This window comes from Mercenaria mercenaria, chromosome 13, assembly GCF_021730395.1.
Source record: "Mercenaria mercenaria strain notata chromosome 13, MADL_Memer_1, whole genome shotgun sequence".
Classification (NCBI taxonomy): domain Eukaryota; kingdom Metazoa; phylum Mollusca; class Bivalvia; order Venerida; family Veneridae; genus Mercenaria; species Mercenaria mercenaria.
Genome location: NC_069373.1, coordinates 65,175,739 through 65,201,268, shown reverse-complemented (window position 1 = coordinate 65,201,268; position 25,530 = coordinate 65,175,739). Strand labels below are relative to the sequence as shown.

Genomic DNA, 25,530 nt, shown 5'->3' with positions numbered 1-25,530 from the left:
CGTACTGGAGAGTCCAATAGCTCTACTATTCTTTGAATATTCAAGCTAAAAGGACAGGATTGGTCCAACACTCCTGCATGACTGGTCTACATGCACAGCTGGGGGAATCATGACTATCAGTAATCATAACCTATATCCAGCAGACTTTGGTAGATCATGGTTGGTAATTATAACCTAAATCCAGCAGACATGTAAAAACCATGGTTGGTAGTCATAATCTATAGCCAGCAGACATGGGGAAAGTCATGGTTGGTAATCATAACCTTTAGCCAGCAGACATGGGGAAAATCATGGTTGTTAATCATAACCTTTAGCCAGCAGACATGGGTAAAATCATGGTTGGTAATCATAACCTTCAGCCAGCAGACATGGGGAAACTCATGGTTGGTAATCATAACCTTTAGCCAGCAGACATGGGGAAACTCATGGTTGGTAATCATAACCTTTAACCAGCAGACATGGGGAAACTCATGGTTGGTAATCATAACCTTTAGCCAGCAGACATGGGGAAAATCATGGTTGGTAATCATATCCTTTAGCCAGCAGACATGGGGAAAATCATTGTTGGTAATCATAACCTATAACAAAGCCTACAGTGACACACTTTGGGAGATCATGATCAAAATGCAGCAAGTATTCAAACCTTGGTTCAATGTAGCGTTTTACAAAATTATCAACTTGTAATAAACATTATAATGATGGTAATAAAGCTTTTAGTTTAATTCATTACTAGCAGTGCAATTAACAATTTAACATTATATTACTTTAAGCTTCAAAGACAACTTGTCTGCAGTGGATCAAGAATTGGACTCCATCAAACCCAACGGTGCAAGTCTGTAAACTCAAAATGGTGTTTTCATAATACATTGATTCCATCCAGCTGTCATAAAGAGCTGCAGATAATGTATATATGTGTGATGGCTTTGCCAGGGATGAATGTGGCTGCAGAAACAATGAACCAACAACACGTTTTCAAGTTTAGTGTATTTATCTTTATTATGATACATTTTTTTTACAAAATTGTATTAAACTGAATGTCATAAAAATGTCAATATAGAAGTCACTTCTATTTTAAAAAGAAAAAAACAACTTATAAACTGTTAAAAGGAGACCTTTGACATTTACATACTGAATTTTAGTACGAATTTTAGCCATTCCTCAGGCTTGGGATTAAATAAGTTAACCATGGACCCTGAAAATCTACCAGCTTAAGTGTGCAATATCTTTTCAAACTACAGTATTAAAGGTGTATTCTGATAACCGAAGCCAGTAATCAGCACCAGTGCTGAATTTCAAGACTTGATTCTATAGTTCAACAGACTAGCTTTTCCAGCTGTTGTTAGACTGATTGTTTCCGATCTATGATATAATTTGTACCCAAGACTGGGTACATTGTTTACATCTTTTATTTTCTTTCTTTTTGACACCAGAGTAGCACTTCAATTAAAGTTTAAGTCAATAAGACACAGTCTTCAAACTAATCCAAAACTTATATGCATTACACTAACTTTAAATTACATTTTGTACGGACTGCACATAATTCTTACTTAATGAGATTGTGCCAAGAAAGTTGCTTATATAAATCGATTGCAACATCCTAAAGCATAAAATTCAAATGTCACATGGCTACCTTGAAGATACAGAATAATGACTTAAACCAAAGACTGTTGTATCAATGACAAAAATGATTATTTTACGATGAATTCCACTGACAGTTCTGTCCTATTTCATACAATATCCACATCCTGATCTTTCTACAGCTGTAGCTGTCTTTTTTATTATTATTCATGGTATAATGTCCTCTGCTTAAACTGTACAATTTTTCAGCAGCATCAGTGCATTATCATTTTGTCACTTTTCACTATGTCTAATAAAGTATGACAACAACTGACTACACTTTTAAGTATTTACACTGTGTAAAACTTCTATCATGGACACAGCATATATCCTCTGTGTAAAACACACATACCATGGAAACACAGCATATATCGTCTTGTGTACACACATTTATTATGGACATGTGAAATCTGCTGATTTTGATTCCTCCATTGCACTTCATACGTAATTCCCTGTTGCAGAGAGTTATACATTCATTCATCTATGTAAGGAAGCCAAAAGGCCTGAAAGACAAATAAATACATTTTTGTACAAGGACAAAGTTCACAGTAACATGGTAAAACAACAAGAAAAAGAATCATAGGCAATGTTAAGGAAAATATTGCATAATGCCCATTTGGAACAGTGAAGTGTACTATAAATCAAAATCCTGCTGAAGACGAGACAAGTTCCTCAACTTGTATAAATATATTAGAATTTCCTGAACATTCTATTCATTTTCTAGGACAGTGTCTTCAAATCTTTAAGTAGTGTTCTGTAATTACTGTTAGAGAAAAAGAAAAGAACAGGTCTCCTCCAATCCCAGTTATACTGTTAGAATCCATAATGAATCAAGACACGTGTAACTGTTCTGTCTGCATCAGGTGTTTGAGAACAGGGAAATGACTAAGTCAAGTTTTAGATACATTTTCATGTATCTCGAGGAAGCTTAGAATGAGAGAAGAAAAGAACAATTCAACTATATAAGCTTTAAGCTGTACTGTTTAGAAATTTCTATAAACTGTACTGAACAGAAAGAATTTACCATATTTGTACATGCTGTTGCTAACATCATAAATTTGGGGTTAAACCCGACACACTGTACAGGACCAGGATGGTCACAACTCATCGTTGCCACCTTGGCGCCAGATTCTGTATTCCAACAGTGGACACGTCCATCTGTAGATCCGCTGAACACAAATTGGGAGTCTGGACTGAATGAAACCTCTAATGGAATACCTTTGGTGTTTGTATGTCCCTGAAATTATTTACTTATTTTTTAACAATATGAAGTCTAAACAACATTTTAGCTGAAAAGTGAATAAAGGTTTAAAACCTGGCTAGGATATATATAATTCAGCGTTAACAAGTACACGTCTCAGAATGTTAAAAACTTTCATCTCAAAGTCATTTCAAGAAATGTGATGCATGAAAGAACTTGACAGAAAAATTGAATAAAATTTGGAATTCAAACCTAATGTGATGTACATGTAGTGCAACAAGCTTCCAATTTGACACCATGATAAGCTTTCAAGTCCTTTATGTACATTGTAATATCATTATTATGCCTAAGGATACCAATTTATATGGATTTAAAGGCTGTATGAACTTGTATCAATCCTAAAAATCCTAAAAATTTAACTCCAATGAAAAAATAAAATTCCCTAATAGTTTAGCAAAAAGCGTAATCCCAAAATTCAAATCCCCTTGAAATGGCAGATATGGCTGAAAACCAAGAAATTTCATGACCACAAAATTAAATGATTTCACAGTTGAGTATTTGATCTGTGTATTGGGGCAAATGTATTAACACAATTTCAATGAAACATAAAGAACAAAAAATAAAATACAAATGTAGAAGGGCTGAACAAAACAGACAAATAAGAGCAACTTTTCAACAAACATTTCAACTAAAGTACCCCTTCCACGTAATTCTTAGCCATTCTGGTATAGGAGCTCTCAAATGGGTCATTATCAACTTCTTTCTTTCTGCATGGTATCTGATTTGTATACAAGACTTTAAATCATTTTTTTTGCCCTGTACAAGTATCTAATGCTAATCAGTAAAAAGATAACTATTACAAAATGATAAAAGTGTGGAAAAGTGAAATGGTGAAAAGTATAATCACGACAACTGAAATACAGTGAAACCTGCACAGCTGACTTAAACAATTGTGTACCGGTAGTTCAAGTTTGTTTTCCTCATAAAGGTAAAAGGTAAAGGTAAATTTTATTTACCGTTGCTTTGTGAAACAATTAACATATGCTCTGTAGAGCCTTTGAGCCTGCCTATTTTAAGAACAGTTTGCTGGTACCCATTTACAGCTAGGTTGACTGAGGAAATCGTGATAAAGTGCCTTGCCCAAGGACACAACGCAATGGGAGTAGCCAGGATTCAAACCAGGGGCCTTCAACTCCATAGGAAAAAGTCTTAGCCCTCTCGACCAATGCGTCTACACACGTATACATTACATGTTTTGATTGCTTGAAACCCTGGATAACTATAGTGTTTTGCTCATTGCCTTGTGATTCTGAGTAATCAGTATTTAATTGTACAAGACTATATAATATACTGCATTACAAATATATTGCAGATCAATGGCTCTGATTCTTGTTTTTTTTTGTTGGGTTTAACAATTATATTTATTACATTTATAGGTCATATAGCAACATTCCAGCACTAATGGGGAAGGAAGACCCTAGGTGCCTCTCCGTTCACTTTTTCATCAAGAGGGAGGGTGGGCACCTGGGTAGGGCTGAAAGCCAGCTGGATAGCTCCCTCACATAATAAATTCAACGCCCCAAGTGTGGTTCGAAACCACATCAGTAAGGGGTTAGTGATTCGAACCATGGCTCTGCTACACCGATGAGTGCAGTGTAATAATGTACTACTGGTCAAACTAGAGCTATCACTAAAGGTGATGAATGTACCCCCCGCATGCACTGACACAGTACATTGCAATTTGACACACACAAGACTGCATAATTATGTGGACTGTATGTATATAGACTGTATGTATACAGTATAGTAACAAGAGGACCATGATGGTCCTGAATCGCTCACCTCTTCCCACATGACCCAGTTTTGAGTATGACGTCGTTTTTTTCTATTATTTGACATAGTGACCTAGTTTTTGAGCTCATGTGACCCAGTTTTGAACTTGACCTAGATATTATCAAGATAAAAATTCTGACCAATTTTCATGAAGATCCATTGAAAAATATGGTCTCTAGAGAGGTCACAAGGTTTTTCTATTATTTGACCTATTGACCTAGTTTCCAAAGGTACGTGACCCTGTTTTCAACTTTACCTAGATATCAAGGTGAACATTCTCACTAATTTTCATGAAGATCTCATGAAAAATATGGCCTCTAGAGAGGTCACAAGGTTTTTCTATTTTTATACCTACTGACCTAGTTTTTGACCGCACGTGACCAAATTTCGAAACTGACCTAGATATCATCAAGGTGAACATTCAGATCAATTTTCATGAAGATCCATTGAAAAATATGGCCTCTAGAGAGGTCAAAAAAAATTTCTAATTTTAGACCTACTGACCTAGTTTTTGACCGCAGTTGACCCAGTTTCAAACTTGACCTATATATCATCAAGATAAACATTCAGACCAACTTTCATACAGATCCCATGAAAAATATGGCCTCTAGAGAGGTCACAACGTTTTTTCATTATTTGACCTACTGACCTACTTTTTGATGGCACGTGACCCACTTTCGGACTTGACCTAGATATCAACAAGATGAACATTCTGACCAATTTTTATGGAGATCCATTCAAAAGTATGGCCTCTAGAGAGGTCACAAGGTTTTTCTATTTTTAGACCTACTGACCTAGTTTTTGACCGCACATGACCCTGTTTCGAACTTGACCTAGATATCATCAAGATGAACATTCAGACCAACTTTCATACAGATCCCATGAAAAATATGACCTTTAGAGAGGTCACAAGGTTTTTCTATTATTTGACCTACTGATCTAGTTTTTGAAGGCACGTGACCCACTTTCGAACTTGACCTACATATCATCAAGATGAACATTCTGACCAACTTTCATACAGATCCCATGAAAAATATGGCCTCTAGAGAGGTCACAAGGTTTTTCTATTATTTGACCTACTGACCTAGTTTCTGAGGGCACGTGACCCACTTTAGAAAACGACCTAGATATCATCAAGGTGAACATTCTGACCAATTTTCATGAAGATCTCATGAAATATATGGCCTCTAGAGAGGTCACAAGGTTTTTCTATTTTTAGAACTACTGACCTAGTTTTTGACCACACGTGACCCCGTTTCCAACATGACCTAGATATCATCAAGATGAACATTCAGACCAACTTTCATACAGATCCCATGAAAAATATGGCCTCTAGAGAGGTCACAAGGTTTTTCTATTATTTGACCTACTGACCTAGTTTTTGACGGCACGTGACCCAGTTTCGAACTTGACCTAGATATCATCAAGGTGAACGTTCTGACCAATTTTCATGAAGATCTTGTGAAATATATGGCCTCTAGAGAGGTCACAAGGTTTTTCTATTTTTAAACCTACTGACCTAGTTTTTGACGGCACGTGACCCAGTTTCGAACTTGACCTAGATATCATCAAGATGAACATTCGGACCAACTTTCATAAAGATCCAACGAAAAATGTGGTCTTTAGAGAGGTCACAAGGTTTTTCTATTATTTGACCTACTGACTAGTTTGAGACATGTGACCAGTTTCGACTTGACAGATATCATCAAGGGAACGTTCTGACAATTTCATGAGTCTTGAATATGCCTCTAGAGGGTCACAAGGTTTTTCTATTTAGACCTACTGACCTAGTATTTTGACGGCAGTGACCCAAGTTGAACTTGACCTAATATCATCAAGGAACATTCTGACAATTCATGAATCTTTGAAAATATGGCCTCTAGAGAGGTCACAAGGTTTTTCTATTTTTAGACCTACTGACCTAGTTTTTGAAGGCACGTGACCCAGTTTCGAACTTGACCTAGATATCATCAAGTGAACATTCTGACCAACTTTCAAAAGATCCATGAAAAATGTGACCTCTAGAGTGGTCACAAGCAAGTTTACGATCTAGACGGACGACGGAACCCAGATACAAAAGCTCACCTGTCCATTTGTGACAGTGAGCTAACAAAAACAAAGCCCATTAACTGCAGAATATTTATCTAAAAGAATGTAACAAGCATGCACACTAGGGTTTGGGACTGATCACTGTGAAGTTTATTAAATGTGTGCAAGAGTTGGTAGATAGCACGCACAAATTGCTCAACTGTATTGTGACAGTATGTTAACAAGAAACAAAGTCCCATAACTAGCAAATATTTTCACTGAAAGAACCTAACATGCCCCATGCACAACTACTGTGTTTACTGATCACTTGTGTGAAGTTTCATTAAATTGTGTCAAGGGATGAGAAGATGGCAGCACAAGATGTTGAGTCTATGTACATAGTATAGTAACAAAAACAAAGTCCCATAACTCTGCAAATTTTTTTTTCTAAAAGAACCTAACATGCCCCATGCACAACTACTGTTGTTACTGATCACTTGTGTGAAGTTTCATTAAATTGTGTCAAGGGGATGAGGAGAGATGGTGCGTACAAGATTGTGTCTATGTATATATTATAGTAACAAAAAAACAAAGTCCCATAACTCTGCAAATTTTTTTTCTAAAAGAACCTAACATGCCCCATGCACAACTACCGTTGGTACCGATCACTTGTGTGAAGTTTCATTAAATTGTGTCCAGGGAATGAGGAGAGATGGTGCGCACAAGATTGTGTCTATGTATATAGTATAGTAACAAAACAAGAGCTGTCTCCATAGGATGACACATGCCCCCGATGGCACTTTGAATGAATAGTTATGGCCAATGTTAGAGTTTAGGACCTTTGACCTACGGACCTGGGTCTTGCGCGCGACACGTCGTCTTACTGTGGTACACATCCATGCCCAATATTTTTAAAATCCAAGCATGAATGACAAAGATATGGACCGGACACGCCCATCAATGCACTATGTTGAAATATGACCTTTAACATCTAAGTGTGACCTTGACCTCTGAGCTACGGACCTGGGTCTTGCGCACGACACGTTGTCTTACTGTGGTACACATTTATGCCAAGTTATTTGAAAATCCATCCATGGATGACAAAGATATGGACCGGACACGAATGCACTATCATGAAAAATGACCTTTAACGTCTAAGTGTGACCTTGACCTTTGAGCTACGGACCTGGGTCTTGCACGCGAAACGTCGTCTTACTGTGGTACACATTCATGCCAAGTTATTTGAAAATCCATCCATGGATGACAAAGATATGGACCGGACACGCCCAACTATCATGAAAAATGACCTTTAACGTCTAAGTGTGACCTTGACCTTTGAGCTACGGACCTGGGTCTTTCGCGCGACACGTCGTCTTACTGTGGTACACATTCATGCCAAGTTATTTGAAAATCCATCCATCGATGACAAAGATATGGACCGGACACGAAAATTGCGGACAGACTGACAGACCGACAGACGGACGGTTCAAAAACTATATGCCTCCCTTCGGGGGCATAAAAACAAAGTCCCATAACTCTGCAAAATTTTTTTCTAAAAGAACCTAACATGCCCCATGCACAACTACTGTTGGTACTGATCACTTGTGTGAAGTTTCATTAAATTCTGTCAAGGGGATAAGGAGAGATGGTGCGCACAAGATTGCGTCTACGGACAGACGGACAGACGACCAGACGGACAGACAACCTAAAACCAGTATACCCCCCCTTACAACTTTGTTGTCAGGGGGTACAATAACTGAATATAAACGTGTTCTCACCACAAAAGTCTGTAAGGGAGTTCCCTGGAAGGCGTCAATTAAACGTATCACCTGACCATTGGTAGAAACTACAATCAATTTACCATCTGGACTAAACTTCATCCCCGTCCAATCACAATCTTTGTCTTGTGGTAGTTTAAAGGTTGCAAATGGACCCTAAATAAAAAACATACAAATGTTAAAATCTTTAAGTCAAGAATTAACTACATCAACTAAGAAATTTTCCCTTTAATTCTACTAGCTGAACTAACAAAACTAATTTTGTTCAAAATAAAAGTCTGCCTAAGTTTCATCAAAATAAGTGGAAAATTTACTGGTTACGGATACAACTTTACTACACAGTGATTAAAAACTACTAAAAGGATCATAAAGCTTTTTAATGTCTGTTTCTACCCTGACTACAAACCCTCCTAATAACACCAGTTGTCAACTGAACTCAAACTTGGTACAAACAATGACTATTAGTTTGACAATTTGTTGTTTTTTATTTATTTCTATAGGTAAGTGAAGCTTTTGTCTTTGGCCAATTCACATTTCAAATTCAAAAGTTACGCTGAAATCACCAGGCAGTAGTTTGAACAAATAGGTACCCTTTTATCATCAATGCCAGTCACTAATAAAATATTAAGCAATGATGATCAGTGAAAAGTAGTTTTGTCTTTAAGGACAATGCTAGAACACAGCTGTACATTCTAATGTTTCAGTAAGACTAAACAGAGACATGCTGGAAACTCATGTGGTACTAAATGACACAGCTGGTAGTTACATTTTTATCTCCTACTCAAATTAACTAGACATTTTTTTAGATTTTTAAAAATATCATTATGACATACAAAAAGGGAAACAACTCCTTTGCTTAAAACCCTGGCAGAGTAACTGTTACACAGCTAAAAATTTAATCTTTGTACTTAAACTCTTATTTCTTAAAACGTCTTACCCTATCAAATGACCTAAGATCATATAGTTTGACACATTCCGAGTTAATACCAGCTGCAAAGATGAGACCTTCAGGATCAAACGTTGCCACAGGCCGACCTGGTAAATGCATCTGTCCCTAAAAGAAAAATAATTTACCAAATTATAACTTTTCAGCTATCATATCTTGTAACAGTATCACATATACTTTTTTGAGCAGCCATCACTTACAATTTTGTGGGTGGGTGGGGGTGGGGGGGGGGGGGGGCAAATTAATCACTAAGAAGTTGCAAGTACAATAACTGCTGAATCTTGGTATCTCAAATTGCAAGGGCTCGAGCGTTGAACTTTGAGATAACCACATTTAGTTTGCCAAAATGTAAGCAAGAGTTAAAACTTGCCATGTGAGGTCATCTCATTAATGCAGAAAATGTGTGTAGAGTTTGAAAACAATTGGACTAGCAGTTTCTGAGAAACATGCTCCTATGCAAATTTTCTTAAAATTTCTTTGTTAAAAACGGTGCATAATTTTGACAAAATAAAAGCTAGAGTTATGTAACTTCTCCTGTGACTTAGTGAAAGCACTTCTGAGAAAACTGCTTATGGTACATGCAAAACTTCTCCAAAATTTCTAAGATTTAAAGGAATATAATTTCAATGAAACAGAAGCTCGAGTGATATGACTTGTCCTTTGAGATCATCTAATGACACTGAAGACATGTGTGAAGTTTTAAAGCATTTGGTCACATACCCAGTAGTTTTTGAGAACCGTATTTATATGCAAAACTTTGGTGATGGAGAAGCAGGTCACAACAAAAGCTTTCTAATCCAAAAAATTTCAAACACCATAGTCGAGCTACAAAGTAGTAAAACAGGCAAAAGATGAAATTTTGCAGTTATATAGTTGGTATTTTTCAAAATAACTTGTAGAAGAAATATTTACCTGACAATTTTGTGACCTAAGGTCCCATAATCTGATGGTCTTGTCAAGAGATCCGGACAAAAATGTGTCATTTATTGGCGACATATTTAGACATACTACCCTGAAAAAAATCCAAAATATTAAATTTATACAAATGTATAGCTGAAGATTTCATTTGCTTTTTACTAATCATTATTTTCAGTTGACCTAAACTTTAAGTGAATCTGAACACTTAAAACATCATGTATAAAATCATGTCATAAAAATACTTATGTATGGTTTTGTGAAACACCAAAATTCATTTGTTTTACCAAGTAACATTCAAATACTGATAAGATTTAAACGTTAATGTCCAAAATGAGGTCATGGTCAAGGTCAAACTGAGGTCAGGTGATGTGTGAAGATGAGTAATGGTCACAGGTTACATCTGCATTAGTACCAAGTCATTCTAGTAAAGGGTATTGATGTTAGACGAAACGGTCCCATTTGGTTAACCTCGTACGGACGGACGGACGAACGAAGTAACGAACGGATGGACAGGACAATCACTATATGCCTCCGGCATCAGTAGATGCCCGGGGCATAATAAAAACAAGGAGCTGCGTTCAATAAATGCTTGATGCCCCCGGTGGCATCCTTGTCGATACAAAGCAACCGAAGTCCAAAACGAGGTCAAGGTCAAGGTCAAACTGAGGTCAGGTGATGTCTGAAGATGAGGAATGGTCACAGGTTACATCTGAATTAGTATCAATTCATTCTTGTAAGCGGTATTGATGACAGACGAAACGGTCCCATTTGGTTAACCAAGAGATGGCCCATATAAAGTCCAAAATGAGGTCAAGGTCAAACTGAGGTCAGGTGATGTCTGAAGATGAGGAATGGTCACAGGATACATCTGCGTTAGTATCAAGTCATTCTAGTAAGGGGTATTGATGCTAGACGAAATGGTCCCATTTGGTCAACCTCGTACGGACGGACGGATGGACAGGACAATAGCTATATGCCTCACGCATCAGTAGATGCCGGGGGCATAAAAAATTAAAATAGTAATAAATTCAAGGACTGTTTAATTTTTTTATATTTTTTTTCCAATGGTATTTCAATGATGTAATAGTGACCTATTACCAGCACTGTCTTGTTTTCAGCAAGTAACTTCCCTAGAAGTACATAAATCAGAGTAGAAGAACAAATTACTTCAGACAAATTACCTTCAGTCCACTTTTCACAGAGAAGTTAAGCTTAGCCTGGGCATCAGACCTCGTTTACTTCTGTACTCTGTATACAGAGCTAACCTGGTAAGCTTAAGAACAAACTTTATCAACAAACTGGATAAAAATTGGATTATGTACTTACTTTTTGGTGTGTCCAGGAAAATACCTGATGTATTTATTGTCATGTAACGATAAGTACCGGATGGTATCTGCAACAGATGAAAGTCTGTTATGTGACATATAATTTCTATGAATGAATAAAGATACATAGTATATTATAAAAATTTCATAGGAAAAATACATTTAATCCTTATCATGCTGATCACGATTGTTTCTGCCTTTGCGACCAGTGTAGATCATGATCAGCCTGCACATCTGTGAAGTCTAATCAAGATCTGCACTGTTCCAAATATATGAAGCATCATATCTGTATCATGAATACATGTACTTGAAATAATATTGTATGTGCACAGTACACAAGTACCCATAACAAGACAAAACTAGCTACATGTAAGTGGCCCATAACTTACCATCCACTTTTGTTGAACTGTGTAATGCTGTGTTTACAGCGTGTGTGTATCGTATCAGATCAACCCCATACTTTTTGCTGTTCAGTGTCCTTTTCGGTCTAAAAACAACAAAAACGTTATATATGATGACACATGGCATTTAAAAAAGAGACAAGCATGTCGTGTATAAAATTGCACCTGCTCATTCAGCTCAACACAGAGTGACAGCTGAACATTCACAAGAAATATATTTCACAGGATTAAGCGACTTGAATGGCATCCAATAAATTTTTTTTTGGTTTTCAATAACTACTTGCCAAAATCATGACAAAGATCAAAATAAACCCCAAAAAGTATTAAGTTTTTTAGTCAATCCATCCCTACCTAGTAGATTCAGCACATAAAATGATATAAAGTTTATGTGAACAAAGCAAGATTTCTCTTTGGAGTCTCCCTTTGCATACAGGGATGTCGGAATTCTGGTTTGGGACTCAGGTCAGCAGGGCTTGACTTCAACTCTGTAGAGCAGTCATCCATAGCCATAGGGCAACTTCAGCTGCTATTTTTGTACTTGCCCAAACCCAATCTTTAGTTGTCCAATGTATGGTGATGTGATGAGATATTGCAGTGCAGTTTAGCTTCAAAAACAGTGGTACATGATTTTCAGAGAAGTATTTCTTGGGATCTGTCATATATTTCACTGCTTGACGGGCAACTGAGTATGGTTTTTGGCTTGCCCAAACTTCTTTTGCCTACCCCAGGCAATAGGGCAGTCCTTAAGCTCGAGTCCTGGTCAGTCAGGTGAGAGATTTAAACTTTATTCTTCTAGTCCTATCTTTACGTGAAGTGAAGTCATGCATTTCTGTACTTGTACACAAACTTGGTCATACAATCAGCTTTCTTCTCTGAATAATCAACGAGAAAATAGAACTTGACAGATGTACAGTACGTCCAAGATGAAAAGTCAAGTTGTCACGCGACCCTCGCGACAAAAACTTAACGAGCGTGTTCAATTGTGGTGTCCCGGACACGCTAGCAGTCCTGAGCGGACACTGTGTTCGTTTATTTCAGTCTGCACTGCAATGCGCAGCGATGTGAACGTGGTGATTTGCAGTGTCCGGACACGATGCATCTCCGTGTTCAATCGATAAATCAATAATAATGGTGTCATTTATAATTTCTATTAACAAAATGTAAATGCAGATATTTCTATTAAAACCGAGTCCTGTAGGTTTAAATAACGAGAGAAATTATTTGATTTGTTTAAAAATCATATTTATTATGTGAAAAACAATAATCACGTCGTACATTTCAGGTAATTGTCGGAATCTAAGTATAATTATATTATCACCCTATATGTTGATCAAATGTTTTCTGTTTATTATATACCCGTTAAAAATACTGTTCTTGTTATTAACAGGTTTCTATAGTTCAATGCTGATTGAGGTGATTATGCATGCGAGAAATTCAAAGTTTTTTTATTTGTTTGTTTTATTTACTATAAGTACCAATATTGTTTTACATAAATATTAAATACAGGAGTAAATTTCAATGATGTTTGAAGTAGTTTACATTTTCTTTCAAGATTTCATTTGTTCAGTTTATTCACTAATATTACTAACATTGTTTAACTTAAAAATTAAATATGTAGGCCTATGATACAAAAAAACATGTATAAATATTATTAAATTTCAACGATTTTTTAGTATTTTATATTTTTTTTAAATTTTATAATAGATGTATTAGAATGTGATCATACTTCGTTAACTGCATGAAGCGTACGGATATCATAACATTATGTACAAGTACGTGTGCAGATTCAATGCATATTAATTCTAAATATTGGATAAAAGTAAGTTACATTAGTTCTTGCAACTTGCATCGCATCAGTATTTAACCATGTTAACATGTACCGACAATAATAAATTGTTTTGCTTGATTTCTTCAGATCCAGTTTGCATCCAGGGCCTTGGTATACGGATGTTAATTCCCCAACAACCTTTGTCCGTACTTAACCATTTTCCTAATATGTAAGTGTCAGACCTAGACCGGCTTTACTGTGATATTAAATCCTAGCATGTTTTGTACATATTCATAGGAAGTCTTAGCGTGGTTTTCCCACTTTTCACATTGATAAGGACAATTGTTGCTAACCATCATGAAGACGTAGCTTTTTTTGTAGGGATTCAAGATTAATAACTACATGGACTCAACTACTGGTAGTTTTATACCAAACACTACTATTACATCAAACAATGAAAAGTCGGAAGTTTTTCTTTTATTTTCTTCAACCATATAAAACTCATCTATTAAGAATAACATTATACAGCAATATACATACATTTACATAATGAGACAAAGACATAATAACAAGCACACAATTATACATAGACGCTTACACATGTAGACAAAATAACAGGAACATGAAGAAAAAAAGTAAAACACTTATCAATGCTTACACAAATTTGAGGCGAATACACTCATGAGTCATAACCAAATAACATTATATACAGCAATATACATATATTTACAAACGGAGACAAATAAAAAACATAAAAAGATGCAGACAATTACACATAGACACAAATATCAATACATGTGAACAAAATAACAAGGGCATGAACATGAAACATAAAACAAATAAAACACTTATCTACAGTGCCTACACTGAAAAACGACAAATGGCCTCATGGTTCATGACCAAGGGGGTGCGTCCTCATCTCAATCCATGTTTAGGAAATTCATAAATGTACCCAGTGACAAGTCTGTCAACGGCGCCTGGTCATTTTCAGCCTCAACCTCGGACTTGGCCCTCCGCCTCTCCTTCCGCTGATTGCGAGTCTGTCGTCTCAACAGTTCATTGATTTTGGGAACAACGCGTTCCTTCCACACTATTTCTGAAGATACGTCTGGGTAGTAGTACGTTACATACTTCCTTATAGCACACTTCCTAACAGGACACAGTTCACTTTTCTGAAGCTTTCCGCCATCGTACCAATTATATTGGAACCTTAAATTCCCGATTCCGAAGAGTTCCGGAAAGAACCTAAGCACAAGTTTTCCCGCAAAGTTTCCCGGGCAGTGAGAGTCGGCAACCATTTGCTGCAGTACCCCCTCGTCGATCGTGTAGTGGTCTGGTATGCCATCAGACCGAAGGTCTTGTGCTGCTTCTGCAGTCTCGGTTATTCCAGAAGGAACCGATCCCTGGGCCACTAATCTCTCGAGTAATTTCCTGATTGCCCTCTGATTGTCTATAATTTCGTTGTATTTCCTGGATGTCGCCTCGCCCTGTTTCTTCAACTTTTCAACTTCTTTCATAAGCGATCCCTGGGCAGCGTCTATGCCCTGAAGGTAAGTAAGCAACTGGTTACCTGAGGTTGGTCGTACTGATCGAAAGCTAAACTCTGGTCGCGACGGTGTGGATGGTGTGAGTGCATCATGGGCAGGTGTAGCTGTCAGCACTGGAGTAGATGACACAGACGTCACCGATGAACTGTTGGCGGCCGTCGTTGTGGTTACGGTGATGCTGTTTCCGGTCACCTGCACAGTCGTCGATGGGTAATAGCCTGGAGGAGAACATGCATCGGGCACAGACGGTAGTGGATCTATGGGCTCTGGCGCAAGTCTGTTGGCAGCTTCATGGGCAGGTGTAGCTGCCGGCACTGGAGCAGTTGACACAGACGTCACCGGCGTACTGTGGGCAGACGTCGTTGTGGTTACGGTGATGCTGTTTCCGGTCACCTGCACAGTCGTCGATGGGTAATAGCCTGGAGGAGAACATGCATCAAGTACTTTAGCTGCCGGTTTACCACTCGGAGTCTGAAAAAGAATTATAAAATAAGCTAAGATTTAAACATTAATTATATTCATGTTATAAAATATAAACAGTATTTGCGCTACGACGACCACCACTTAGGTACTCTATATAATGATTTTGTGACATAAGCTTTAAAGTACATCATTTAAAGCTTCATTATGGCTACTTGTCAATCAATATTTCCATCCTCGACACACATTTAGTATGATAGTTACATTTATTTTTTCTCAGTAAGAAGTGTCTCACAAAACACGAGTCATTGGGGTTGCAGGTTCCGGCATAATGTGTTGATAATCTTTGGAATTATACTTAAGTATGTAATTATTCTTTATTTTTTTACTGTAGAGACAACATAAATATCTAAGGTCGCGCAATCCAGTTTAGTGCGTTATTACGAAGGCATTAAAGATCTAATTGTCATCTTACTTTGACTGATTCCGTTGCCTTCCTCTTTTGCGGTTTGCTCCTTTGTTTCCCTGAACTCTGCTCTTTGGTCATACGGGCCCGCATGTCCTTCTCTGAACCAGATGCGATTATAACAGCGACATCTACCTGGCCCTTGTTCCCCCACTGAATGTCCTAAGTTTCGTCAATGGCAATCTAGAAAGAAATGAAATCTAAATGATACTCATAGGCCAGATAATTTTACAAATACTTTCCTTTAATTTAAGCCATTAAAAATGCATAAAATAAATAGAAAATTTGTTTGTTTCAGTGTAAAATCGAAATATATTTCACTCGTGAACACCATAATTTACATTTTCACTCGTGGCTGCGCCATTCGTGAAAATATTGCATCATAGTGTTCACTCGGTGAAATACATTTCGATCTTACACTAAAACAAACAAATATCCCCTCTGTATTTTATAACGGGTACATGTACCTATCGTATAATGAATCACGTGATACCGTGACTTTTTGCAATTTGATTTTGTTGCAGCTGAAATGTGTTTATATAATTATAAATTTATAACATATATTAAAGGCACTAACATCCAGATTTAGGCTAAAAAGATTCAAGTTTGGTCATATGACTTTTTGTTTCTAAACTATTTTAAGAATGCCAAGTAAGGAAAAGAAAAATATGCCCATGTCGGGTTTCAAACCGGACCGTCTCAGCGATAAAACTTCCGCTGTGTTTTTTTGCAACTTTGTTCAATATTCTTCGGTCAGGGCAATATAATACAGTGAAATGAATATAAATACCTCTTTGAGTGATTTGACAATGTCTAAATTTTTATACACTAGATTTAATAAATCTGTAGGTGCCTACACACCACTACAGTGTCAGCTTAACGCCTAGCCCCTATGCAAATTTGATAAATCTTTAGTAGCCAATGCACTACAGAAGTGTCAGCCTAACCCCTGCTCCCTATGCAAATTTGAGAAATATTTAGTAGCCAATACACTACTAAAGTGTCAACGGACCTGTAGCCCCTATGCAAATTTGATAAATCTGTAGTAGCCAATACACTACTAAAGGGTCAACGGACCTGTAGCCCCTATGCAAATTTGATAAATCTGTAGTAGCCAATACACTACGAAGTGTCAAAACCCCTTTTTGACATTACACAGAGGCAAATTTTTGGCACATCACCGTGCACTATATAATTAAGAACCTTTGAATTACATGTATATTATCTTGTACAAATACATTGTGTGCAGAACTTTTGTATCGCATGAAAACTTGAACAATATAATAATGGGTAGGATTTCGCATGATGTGAAACTTTCTATAATTGAAATGCATAAATCAGGGAAAAAATCTAAAGAAATATTAAGAACTTTGAATGAGAAAGGACACTGTGTTTCTAGAAAAAACGTGTCATACTGGATACATAGCTACGACAATGGTTATTTTAATCCCGGTGAAGTAATCGTAGAAAAACGTGTTCCGAGGAAAATTTCACAAAGGGATATAGATATAGTACAAAAATTGCTGACACTTAATCCAAATCAATCTAGCAGAGACATTCATCAGGAACTTAAGATTGATGGTGCAGACTTCAGTCTGAACACGACGAAGAATGCAATAAGTGCTGCAGGGTTTACTTGCGACAGTCCAAGATATGCTCAGATGGTGAAAGGTGACAATCAGCCACCGCGAGTGCAGTTTTGTAAATCATTGATAGACAATAACGATTCGTTAGATGACATTATCTTTAGTGACGAAAGTTCAATTCAGTTACACAATAACAAAACAACATGCTACCGGCCAAAGGACTCGATAAACCACATAATGCCAAAACCAAAACACCCGTTGAAAGTTCATGTTTGGGGGGGAATAAGCAGGCGTGGTGCAACAAAGTTGCTCGTTTTCGAACGTATTATGGAGAAAACTTTTTTCACTAACTCTATATTAAAAGATGTGTTACTGCCGTTTGTACAGACAAGATACCCTGACGGTCATAGATTTCAACAAGACAACGATCCCAAACATCGCTCGCATATGGCCAGAGATTTTATGTCAGACAATGGTATTAATTGGTGGGACGTTTGGCCGTCCGAGAGTCCGGATTTGAACCCGATTGAAATGGTGTGGAACCAGTTGAAACGTAGTTTAGCTAAAAAAGAACCTAGAACAAAGGAAGAACTTATTAGTGCTATCAAAAGTTTTTGGTCTAAAATTATGACAGTAGAATTATGCAACAGGTACATTGATCATGTTTTTAAAGTTGCCCCAGTTTGTATTGCGTTAAAGGGAAAGGCAACTGGGGATTTACCAAACACATTGTTTTATGAACGATCAGAGGGGAGAAGTTTTAAGTTCTTCAGTGATTTGATGAAAACAGTGGAATTCCAGCAGAAATGCGCCGACTAAATATTGTTTAAGTCAGACAGGCAGAAAATTTTGACTATACAGTATTTGGTGATACATACAATTGTCAAAAAGAATTATTCTGTAACAGAAAAGTGTTGCAATACATTTTTATGCTATTAAGCTGACTTGCTTTCATTCTTACTGTGTTTACATGAATTCATTTATGAATATGTATGTAAATATACCATGCTATTAAACCGATCGGTTTTGATTGTTACTGTGTTTCCATGAATTCCTTTAAGAATATATGTATGTAAATATACCATGCCATTTAACAAGTTATTTCATAAATGAATGAAACGGTAATATATCTTCATTTTATTTATTGTTCTACCAAAAACAACAATATTGACATCATCTATCAAATATATTATAATTTATCAAAAAAAACTTGATTTTAAGATTTTATAATCACGCCATGTTAAAACACGCCGATTACGATAACAAAAGCCTGACATAAAATTTATTTATTTATTTAAAATGTAATGATCCTTAATAAAACAGTTTATTTAACTGACTTGTGTGTTCATATACAGTATGTATGTATAGAGCCGGCTACCTAGGAAACGCATGTAGAGCTTTTATTTTTCAATATATTTGCTTCAAACTTTCAATATTGATAAAGAATAGATATAGCTAGAATATCAGGGCATTTTCATTTAGATATCCACATTTAAGTAAACACAATTACATAAAAAAGGTCAATTTTCAGCAACATTAACTGTAACATTTCATACAGCGCGATCGTAAATAGCTACTATGTTTTTAAAGTAAATAAATTTAAACCTCTGCGAACATTTAATTAGACTTTTGGCTGTAAAAGGCAAAAAACAGAATACAAAAATCTTTAATAATGAAAAAATGCCATAAATCTAAAAACATACATATTGTTAACTATAAAGAAAACAGTAAAGTACACAGAGTAGCGTATTTATCGATATGACATAATTATAGGCATCTAAAAATATACATGTGTATGGAAAAGTATCGGACGTAAATATTTTTTTTTATAAAGGTGTTTTTAAAGTTTTAATATATTTTAAAGGCAGCTGTTTAAAGGCTTAAAAATTATTTAATAAGATTGACTTAGTCAATGTATATATATATACATGTAGCTGTGCCTATACACTGTACTTTTTATTTCCTTTTTTTTGTAATTCTGTCGCCTTTTATCAATACATTTTGAAGTGTTTTAAGGTAATAAAAAGATATAAGCACGAAACTTGGACTTGCATTTGTGTGTGGGAAAGGGAACTTCTTACATAGCGTAATTATTATATACTTTACTTTGATTTTGGCATCGTTTTCATTATAAAAGCTAAGGTTTTAACTTTTGTCGAGTCATCATACACTAAGTAGTTACACATTCAATACGAATATATAAGTGTATATTATCAAATGAATCTCACCTCTTCACTTCGGATAAATCCGGATGTTCTGATCTGAAGTTTATTGTCGCATCTATACCGCACGAGAAATGGGTATCTGTGGGTTTTGTGAGTGGACGGTAAGCCATTGTTGTACAAAGTTTCACAAAAAGTATTTATATAATATTTAACACTTTCAAAATAGATCTTTACACTAAAACTATATAGAACGAGATGAAGTTATTAATCCTTTTGAACACAAACGGCTTAGATAATAATGTAATGCAACAATGTAGACAGTAATAACTGAATGGAAGGATTGAAGCTGTAACTGTCCTTTTATTCATTTCAAAAATGGAAGAAAGTAAAATAAGTGCAGATTGGTTGCTTAAATGACCCAATCATATCTAACTTCACCAGGTGATAATTTGTTTACCGACAAAGAAAAATAGTTGTATTTTGTTACATTTGTTTTTAACATACAAATGCAGGTAGTCCGCACTTCTATTGTCAATATTTTTTTTAATCCTACCCAACAGAAATGTTGTTAATGTCGGTGCTCTGTACTCTCCGCCATTTATTCCTCAATTAATTGATAATAAGGTGGTAATGACAGGAGTGAGAAAACAGGTTTGTGAAGAATTTCATCAAAGAACAAATGTGTAAAATAACATTGCTTTTCGTTCCATTGCAAAATTACAAGATACAGTAACTTAAAACGATAATGAGAACATGAAAACATATCAAAAATCTAAATTTATTCTATAAAGGCACATACAATATGTATATGTATCTTAATTTGAGATACCGATGACTTTGTAATCGCCGTGTTGAGAAATGTACATTATACTGTACCTGAAATATTTTGCATACAGTAATTATTTGACATTACTTACAAATGAAGTAACAAAAAGCTGTATCTAACATACCGGGAAGTTGAAAAAATAATTATAACAGAATTTTACTTATAGATCAAACACGATCTTATCAAAGATATTTTCACATATTATAGTAAGTAAACATTGTACATACATTTCTAAAACTCCTTAAGGGCTCAAATTTTTATTAAAGTTAAGTTAACATAGTTAGAATAGATCTAGTCCAAGTAATTTAAAAAAAATTTAGCTACGTAAGTGGAAGTAGAAGAATAACTATAGATTAGACAGAAACTACAACTACAATTAAATTTTCAATAACTTATCAAAAAACAAAAACAATCTCATGCAAATTGTAACATAAGATTTAAAATGTGTAAAAATGTTGCAACATTTAACTATAAATTAAACAAACTGATCATCAACAACATGCAGTATGAAAATAACTGAAATATAGTTACAGATCTCGTTCATGTTTGATATTTTCCTGAAAAATAAATTAAAAAAAACAACAGCAAACAAACGAACAAAACAAAGGCACTGATTTAGCTAGACATTAATTCTGACATATTAAATGCACAAACACATTGAGTGAACACTTAATGCCTAATTATACATGTTAACTTAAAACTGCCCTATATACATGTACGTAGTCTTCACTCGATGCGTACGTACATCCGAATTGATATTTGCGTAAGTTTTCTATATCTTATTTATAAAAGACAATTTTATCAGTGGTGCTATTATTATTATTCCCTCGAAAATCTATTGAACTACTGAATAACAACAATAACTACTTAAAAAAAATACAAGAAAATGCACGTATGTTTGTTTATGGTTTGCGAAACGGACACGGTGAATCGCCGCGAATGAACACCCAGAACCATCGTGTCCGTGTCCACCGTGTTCCGGACACGCTGATCGCCGCAATTTGCGGTGGAAACACCCAGCTGGGTGGTCAATTTACAATGAACACGCTGCTCTAGTGTTGCGGTGATGGGTGTCCATTGGAACTTTTCATCTTGGACGTACTGTAACTAGAACAAAATTTAACATGGGAAGTCTATATAAACCATGTGACCTCCAGGGTGGGGCTATATTTGACCCTAGAGGGATAACTTGAATAATCTTGGTAGAGGACAACTAGATGATGCTACAAACCAAATATCACAAGCCCTAAAACCTGTGATTTTGGACAAGAAGATTTTCAGTTTTTCCCTTTGATTGTCATGGCAACCAAAATTTTGTATGGAATTAATTTCTTGGAATAATTTTCAAAGAAGACCATCAAAGGAACACCCCTGTGAGTTTTCATCAATATTGGCCTGGTGGTTTAGGAGATGTTATTTAAAGGAATGTGTTTTTTTTTCCCTTTATAAGTCTATCCATCCATGGAACATCCCTGAAAAATTGGTCTGGTGGTTAAGGAGATGTTGTTTAATGGGAAGTGTGGACGGACGCCAGAAGGCATACAGACGGACGATGAGCGATCACAACAGCTCACCCTGAGCACTCTGTGCAGCTAGAATGTAGGCTTGGCATCCGGTTACTAGACGGCTAGACACTTCCTTTTATCAATCCATTTTAAGACTTACACCATATAGTTTTGGCCATTGCGTATTGACAATAAAGGTTATTGCTAACCTATTAAGTAGAAAAATATAATTTGCAAAGAAATTTATACAGCAAATCCATTTAAAGTCATATTTTATGGATGGATGTCAAAATATTGATGTCGCGAAATCGGATGACGTGAACTTACGTCCCTCCTTGACAGTCGTATATTACAATTGAATCGTCATCACTGCTAGATATCAATGTTTCACCGTTCGAAGAAAAGTCTATGCTTGTGATTTTATCCGTATTTTCTCTGAATATTTTGGCAACACGGAAATTACGGACAACATTTTCCGTCAATTTCATTTCGTCAATGAACATTGTTGATACTTAGACTGTATGAGGTGTATTTTGTAGTATGAAAAGGACTTTCGCATAAATATCATAACCCAGTCTAAAAAAAATGAGCGGAAAAAATACGTTGTGCTATTATCACGGATACTTAGGTATAAGAACACCAAATTATAAGGTGTTAGGTCAAAGGGAAGTAACAGTTTTCCCATAGACTTATATTGTAATGTTTTGGGTTATAGCACTTTCCTAACATTTAAACTTTTGATGCCACCTACCCAGGGTGAAGGAACTATTCAAGGCCTTAAAGAAAACAGCCAGAAATATACATGTTGACCATCATTTTTGTGCACTTTTTTCACCCGCAAGTCAGTAACCCCCAGTCCGGCAGTGAATTTTTGTTTACATTTCATGAAAATACTAAATCACTAAAACAAGCAAAATTTTCAAACAAAATACACTTCAAATATTTTTTCCTCCATTAATCATGGCTTAGTACTTCAATTTAAGAAATAAAACAGTTTTCAAACATATTCAACAGATATTTCACCAATGAGAGACCACTTTACATCTTAAATATTTGTCTCGAAATACCATATACTTTTCAACCAATCAAAGGCCCTGTTAGTTATTTCACTTTGACCTAAAGAGATACTTTTTTTCTTTTTATATGAACAAAATATTGCTCAGAATGATAAAATAAACATTTACGAACTGAGATATGATTACCTTTTTACTCGGATACCCAAATGCTGAAAATCACTGACGAAATTTTGGTGGCGGGACTTGCCTGCATTCTGAGATAGAGATAATATTTCACTTGAATCAAGAAATCCATGATATTTCAGTCACCGTACTCCTAATATTTTACCCATATGGTTCAAATGAGGAATGCATACTAATAAATGTCCCGTCTAACTGCTTGCGTGTATATTTCATGAATACGCTGATATTTATGTCGACGTTGGGTCTATTTCTTACCCCACCCACCACCAAAATCGCGTGTTTTCATAGATTTGCACCTTATGCGCCTATCAGACAACTTTAGGATGCAAGAGTGTAATCAAAACTGAACGAATATATAGCAATAAGTGGTACAGTCAAGGAAATTAATAAATTGAAATCTATATATATACGTTAAACGGACCCCGTGGAGCAGTCAAAATAAGCACCTGACATCCAGAAATTGTAGGAATTTGACTGCTGATGCTACATTCTACAGCCTGTATTAGAAAATATGACGTGCAGAACTTGTTAAAAGTGTAATGTCACTGTTAGATATTTACGTTTTACCAGACTGGCAAAACAAATGACATAAATCTTCATGTAGTCCCGAAGATTAAGGATAAAAGTAGGAAAATTCTCAAATGAACACTATTTTTAATGCCTTTTTCAGTTTCTGTAAAAGAAAAAATGCATTACAGAGGAAGCACCATGCATTTTTGCCAATGTGTTAACACAATCTAACGAAAAATGTCATTTAAGTTACTCAAAATAAACGGGACATCATAAAAAAAGGCAAAAAATAAGTATTTTGCTATTAAAGGCAGGTAATTCAGATTCGTATTATCATCTATTGTCAATCGCGATTGATAAATTGTTTCCCTTTATGGTGAAATATCGTTCATTCCGTATTTCTCACATAATTAGCGATGTGCTAACGCAATTACGTGACTATATTTCAATAAATCAGCAGTTATTTTAACTATAAAGCCCCCTATTTACCGTTCAAATATACCTTTGAAAGAGATACTTTTTTCATTTTTCGAAAATAGTACAGAAAATAAAGTAAAATTGACACCAGCGACTGTTTCAAATACAGATTTGTCTAAATTTTATGCAAATTAACACAAAATGTATGAGAATGATCAAGTTCAAGGTCCAACTGTATCATTTCAGACATTCACTGGGCTTTTCCTTTTTTATAAAAAAAGAACGCTATCTTTATTCTTTTTGCCAAATAATATTCATTTCTCGGATTTCCAATTTACACAGAGCTATCTGGTTCCAGTTATTGTTTACTGTATTCACAATTGTGCATATATAAGCTTGAAATTCAGTCAAAATCTTATAAATATGCATAGAACAGCATATATGCTGCAATATAGCTTTCTGAGGCAGAAAAGTACCTCTCCGTCACACCAGTACCAGTAGTAGTCCCATTTTTATGATAAATTTTCATGAAAAATCTATGTGAAGACACGTTTTATGTTTTAATAGTTTTAAACCAGACACTATCATGCAATTAAAACACATTCATCGTGTATTTCTCTGTTTAAAGCCACCGACACGGCATGGCAATTTAGCAATTCAGGGTGCCCTTTAGGTCAAAGGGAAGTAACAGTTTTCCCATAGACTTACATTGTAATGTTTTGGGTTATAGCCCTTTCCTAACATTTAAACTTTTGATGCCACCTACCCAGAGTGAAAGAACTATTCAAGGCCTAAAAGAAAACAGCCAGAAATATACATGTTGACCATCATTTTTGTGCACTTTTTTCACCCGCAAGTCAGTAACCCCCAGTCCGGCAGTGAATTTTTGTTTACATTTCATGAAAATACTAAATCACTAAAACAAGCAAAATTTTCAAACAAAATACACTTCAAATATTTTTCCTCCATTAATCATGGCTTAGAACTTCAATTTAAGAAATAAAACAGTTTTCAAACATATTCAACAGGTATTTCACCAATGAGAGACCACTTTACATCTTAAATATTTGTCTC

The 25,530-nt window shown here is 35.7% G+C and overlaps 2 protein-coding genes across 3 annotated transcripts; both read right to left on the bottom strand.

Annotated features, from left to right (window-relative positions):
- Positions 1–966: 966 nt before the first annotated feature.
- Positions 967–22,886, bottom strand: LOC123528449 (WD repeat-containing protein 82-like). 2 transcript variants are annotated; one of them, XM_045308165.2, is made up of 9 exons: positions 22,658–22,886; positions 12,036–12,133; positions 11,648–11,714; positions 10,316–10,415; positions 9,395–9,511; positions 8,458–8,613; positions 3,516–3,596; positions 2,642–2,854; positions 967–2,120 (listed from the first exon to the last, which is right to left on the bottom strand). In XM_045308165.2, exons 1-9 carry the CDS (start codon positions 22,831–22,833, stop codon positions 2,091–2,093), a joined length of 1,038 nt encoding a protein of 345 aa, XP_045164100.1. In that variant the 5' UTR covers positions 22,834–22,886; the 3' UTR covers positions 967–2,090. The 2 variants fall into 2 exon arrangements, with proteins under 2 accessions (XP_045164100.1, XP_045164101.1); XM_045308166.2 differs by lacking the exon at positions 3,516–3,596 and having other exon boundaries at positions 22,658–22,874.
- On the bottom strand, positions 12,140–21,649 carry LOC123528448 (uncharacterized). Its single transcript, XM_045308164.2, has 3 exons — positions 20,063–21,649; positions 16,258–16,431; positions 12,140–15,833 (listed from the first exon to the last, which is right to left on the bottom strand). The coding sequence occupies exons 2-3, from the start codon at positions 16,339–16,341 to the stop codon at positions 14,736–14,738; spliced, it is 1,182 nt and encodes a 393-aa protein (XP_045164099.2). The 5' UTR covers positions 16,342–16,431; positions 20,063–21,649; the 3' UTR covers positions 12,140–14,735.
- Positions 22,887–25,530: the final 2,644 nt, after the last annotated feature.

What these genes read in the sequence shown, in the direction of transcription:
- LOC123528449 (XM_045308165.2), bottom strand. Translation starts at nt 22,833, where the DNA reads ATGTTCATTGACGAAATGAAATTGACGGAAAATGTTGTCCGTAATTTC. An exon ending in TTTCCTGGACACACCAAAAA is followed by an intron (nt 10,416 to 11,647) that starts GTAAGTACATAA and finishes GATTTTTTTCAG; the next exon opens with GGTAGTATGTCTAAATATGT. An exon ending in CAACAGCATGTACAAATATG is followed by an intron (nt 2,121 to 2,641) that starts GTAAATTCTTTC and finishes TTTGTCTTTCAG; the next exon opens with GCCTTTTGGCTTCCTTACAT.
- LOC123528448 (XM_045308164.2), bottom strand. Translation starts at nt 16,341, where the DNA reads ATGCGGGCCCGTATGACCAAAGAGCAGAGTTCAGGGAAACAAAGGAGC. An exon ending in AGGCAACGGAATCAGTCAAA is followed by an intron (nt 15,834 to 16,257) that starts GTAAGATGACAA and finishes ATTCTTTTTCAG; the next exon opens with ACTCCGAGTGGTAAACCGGC.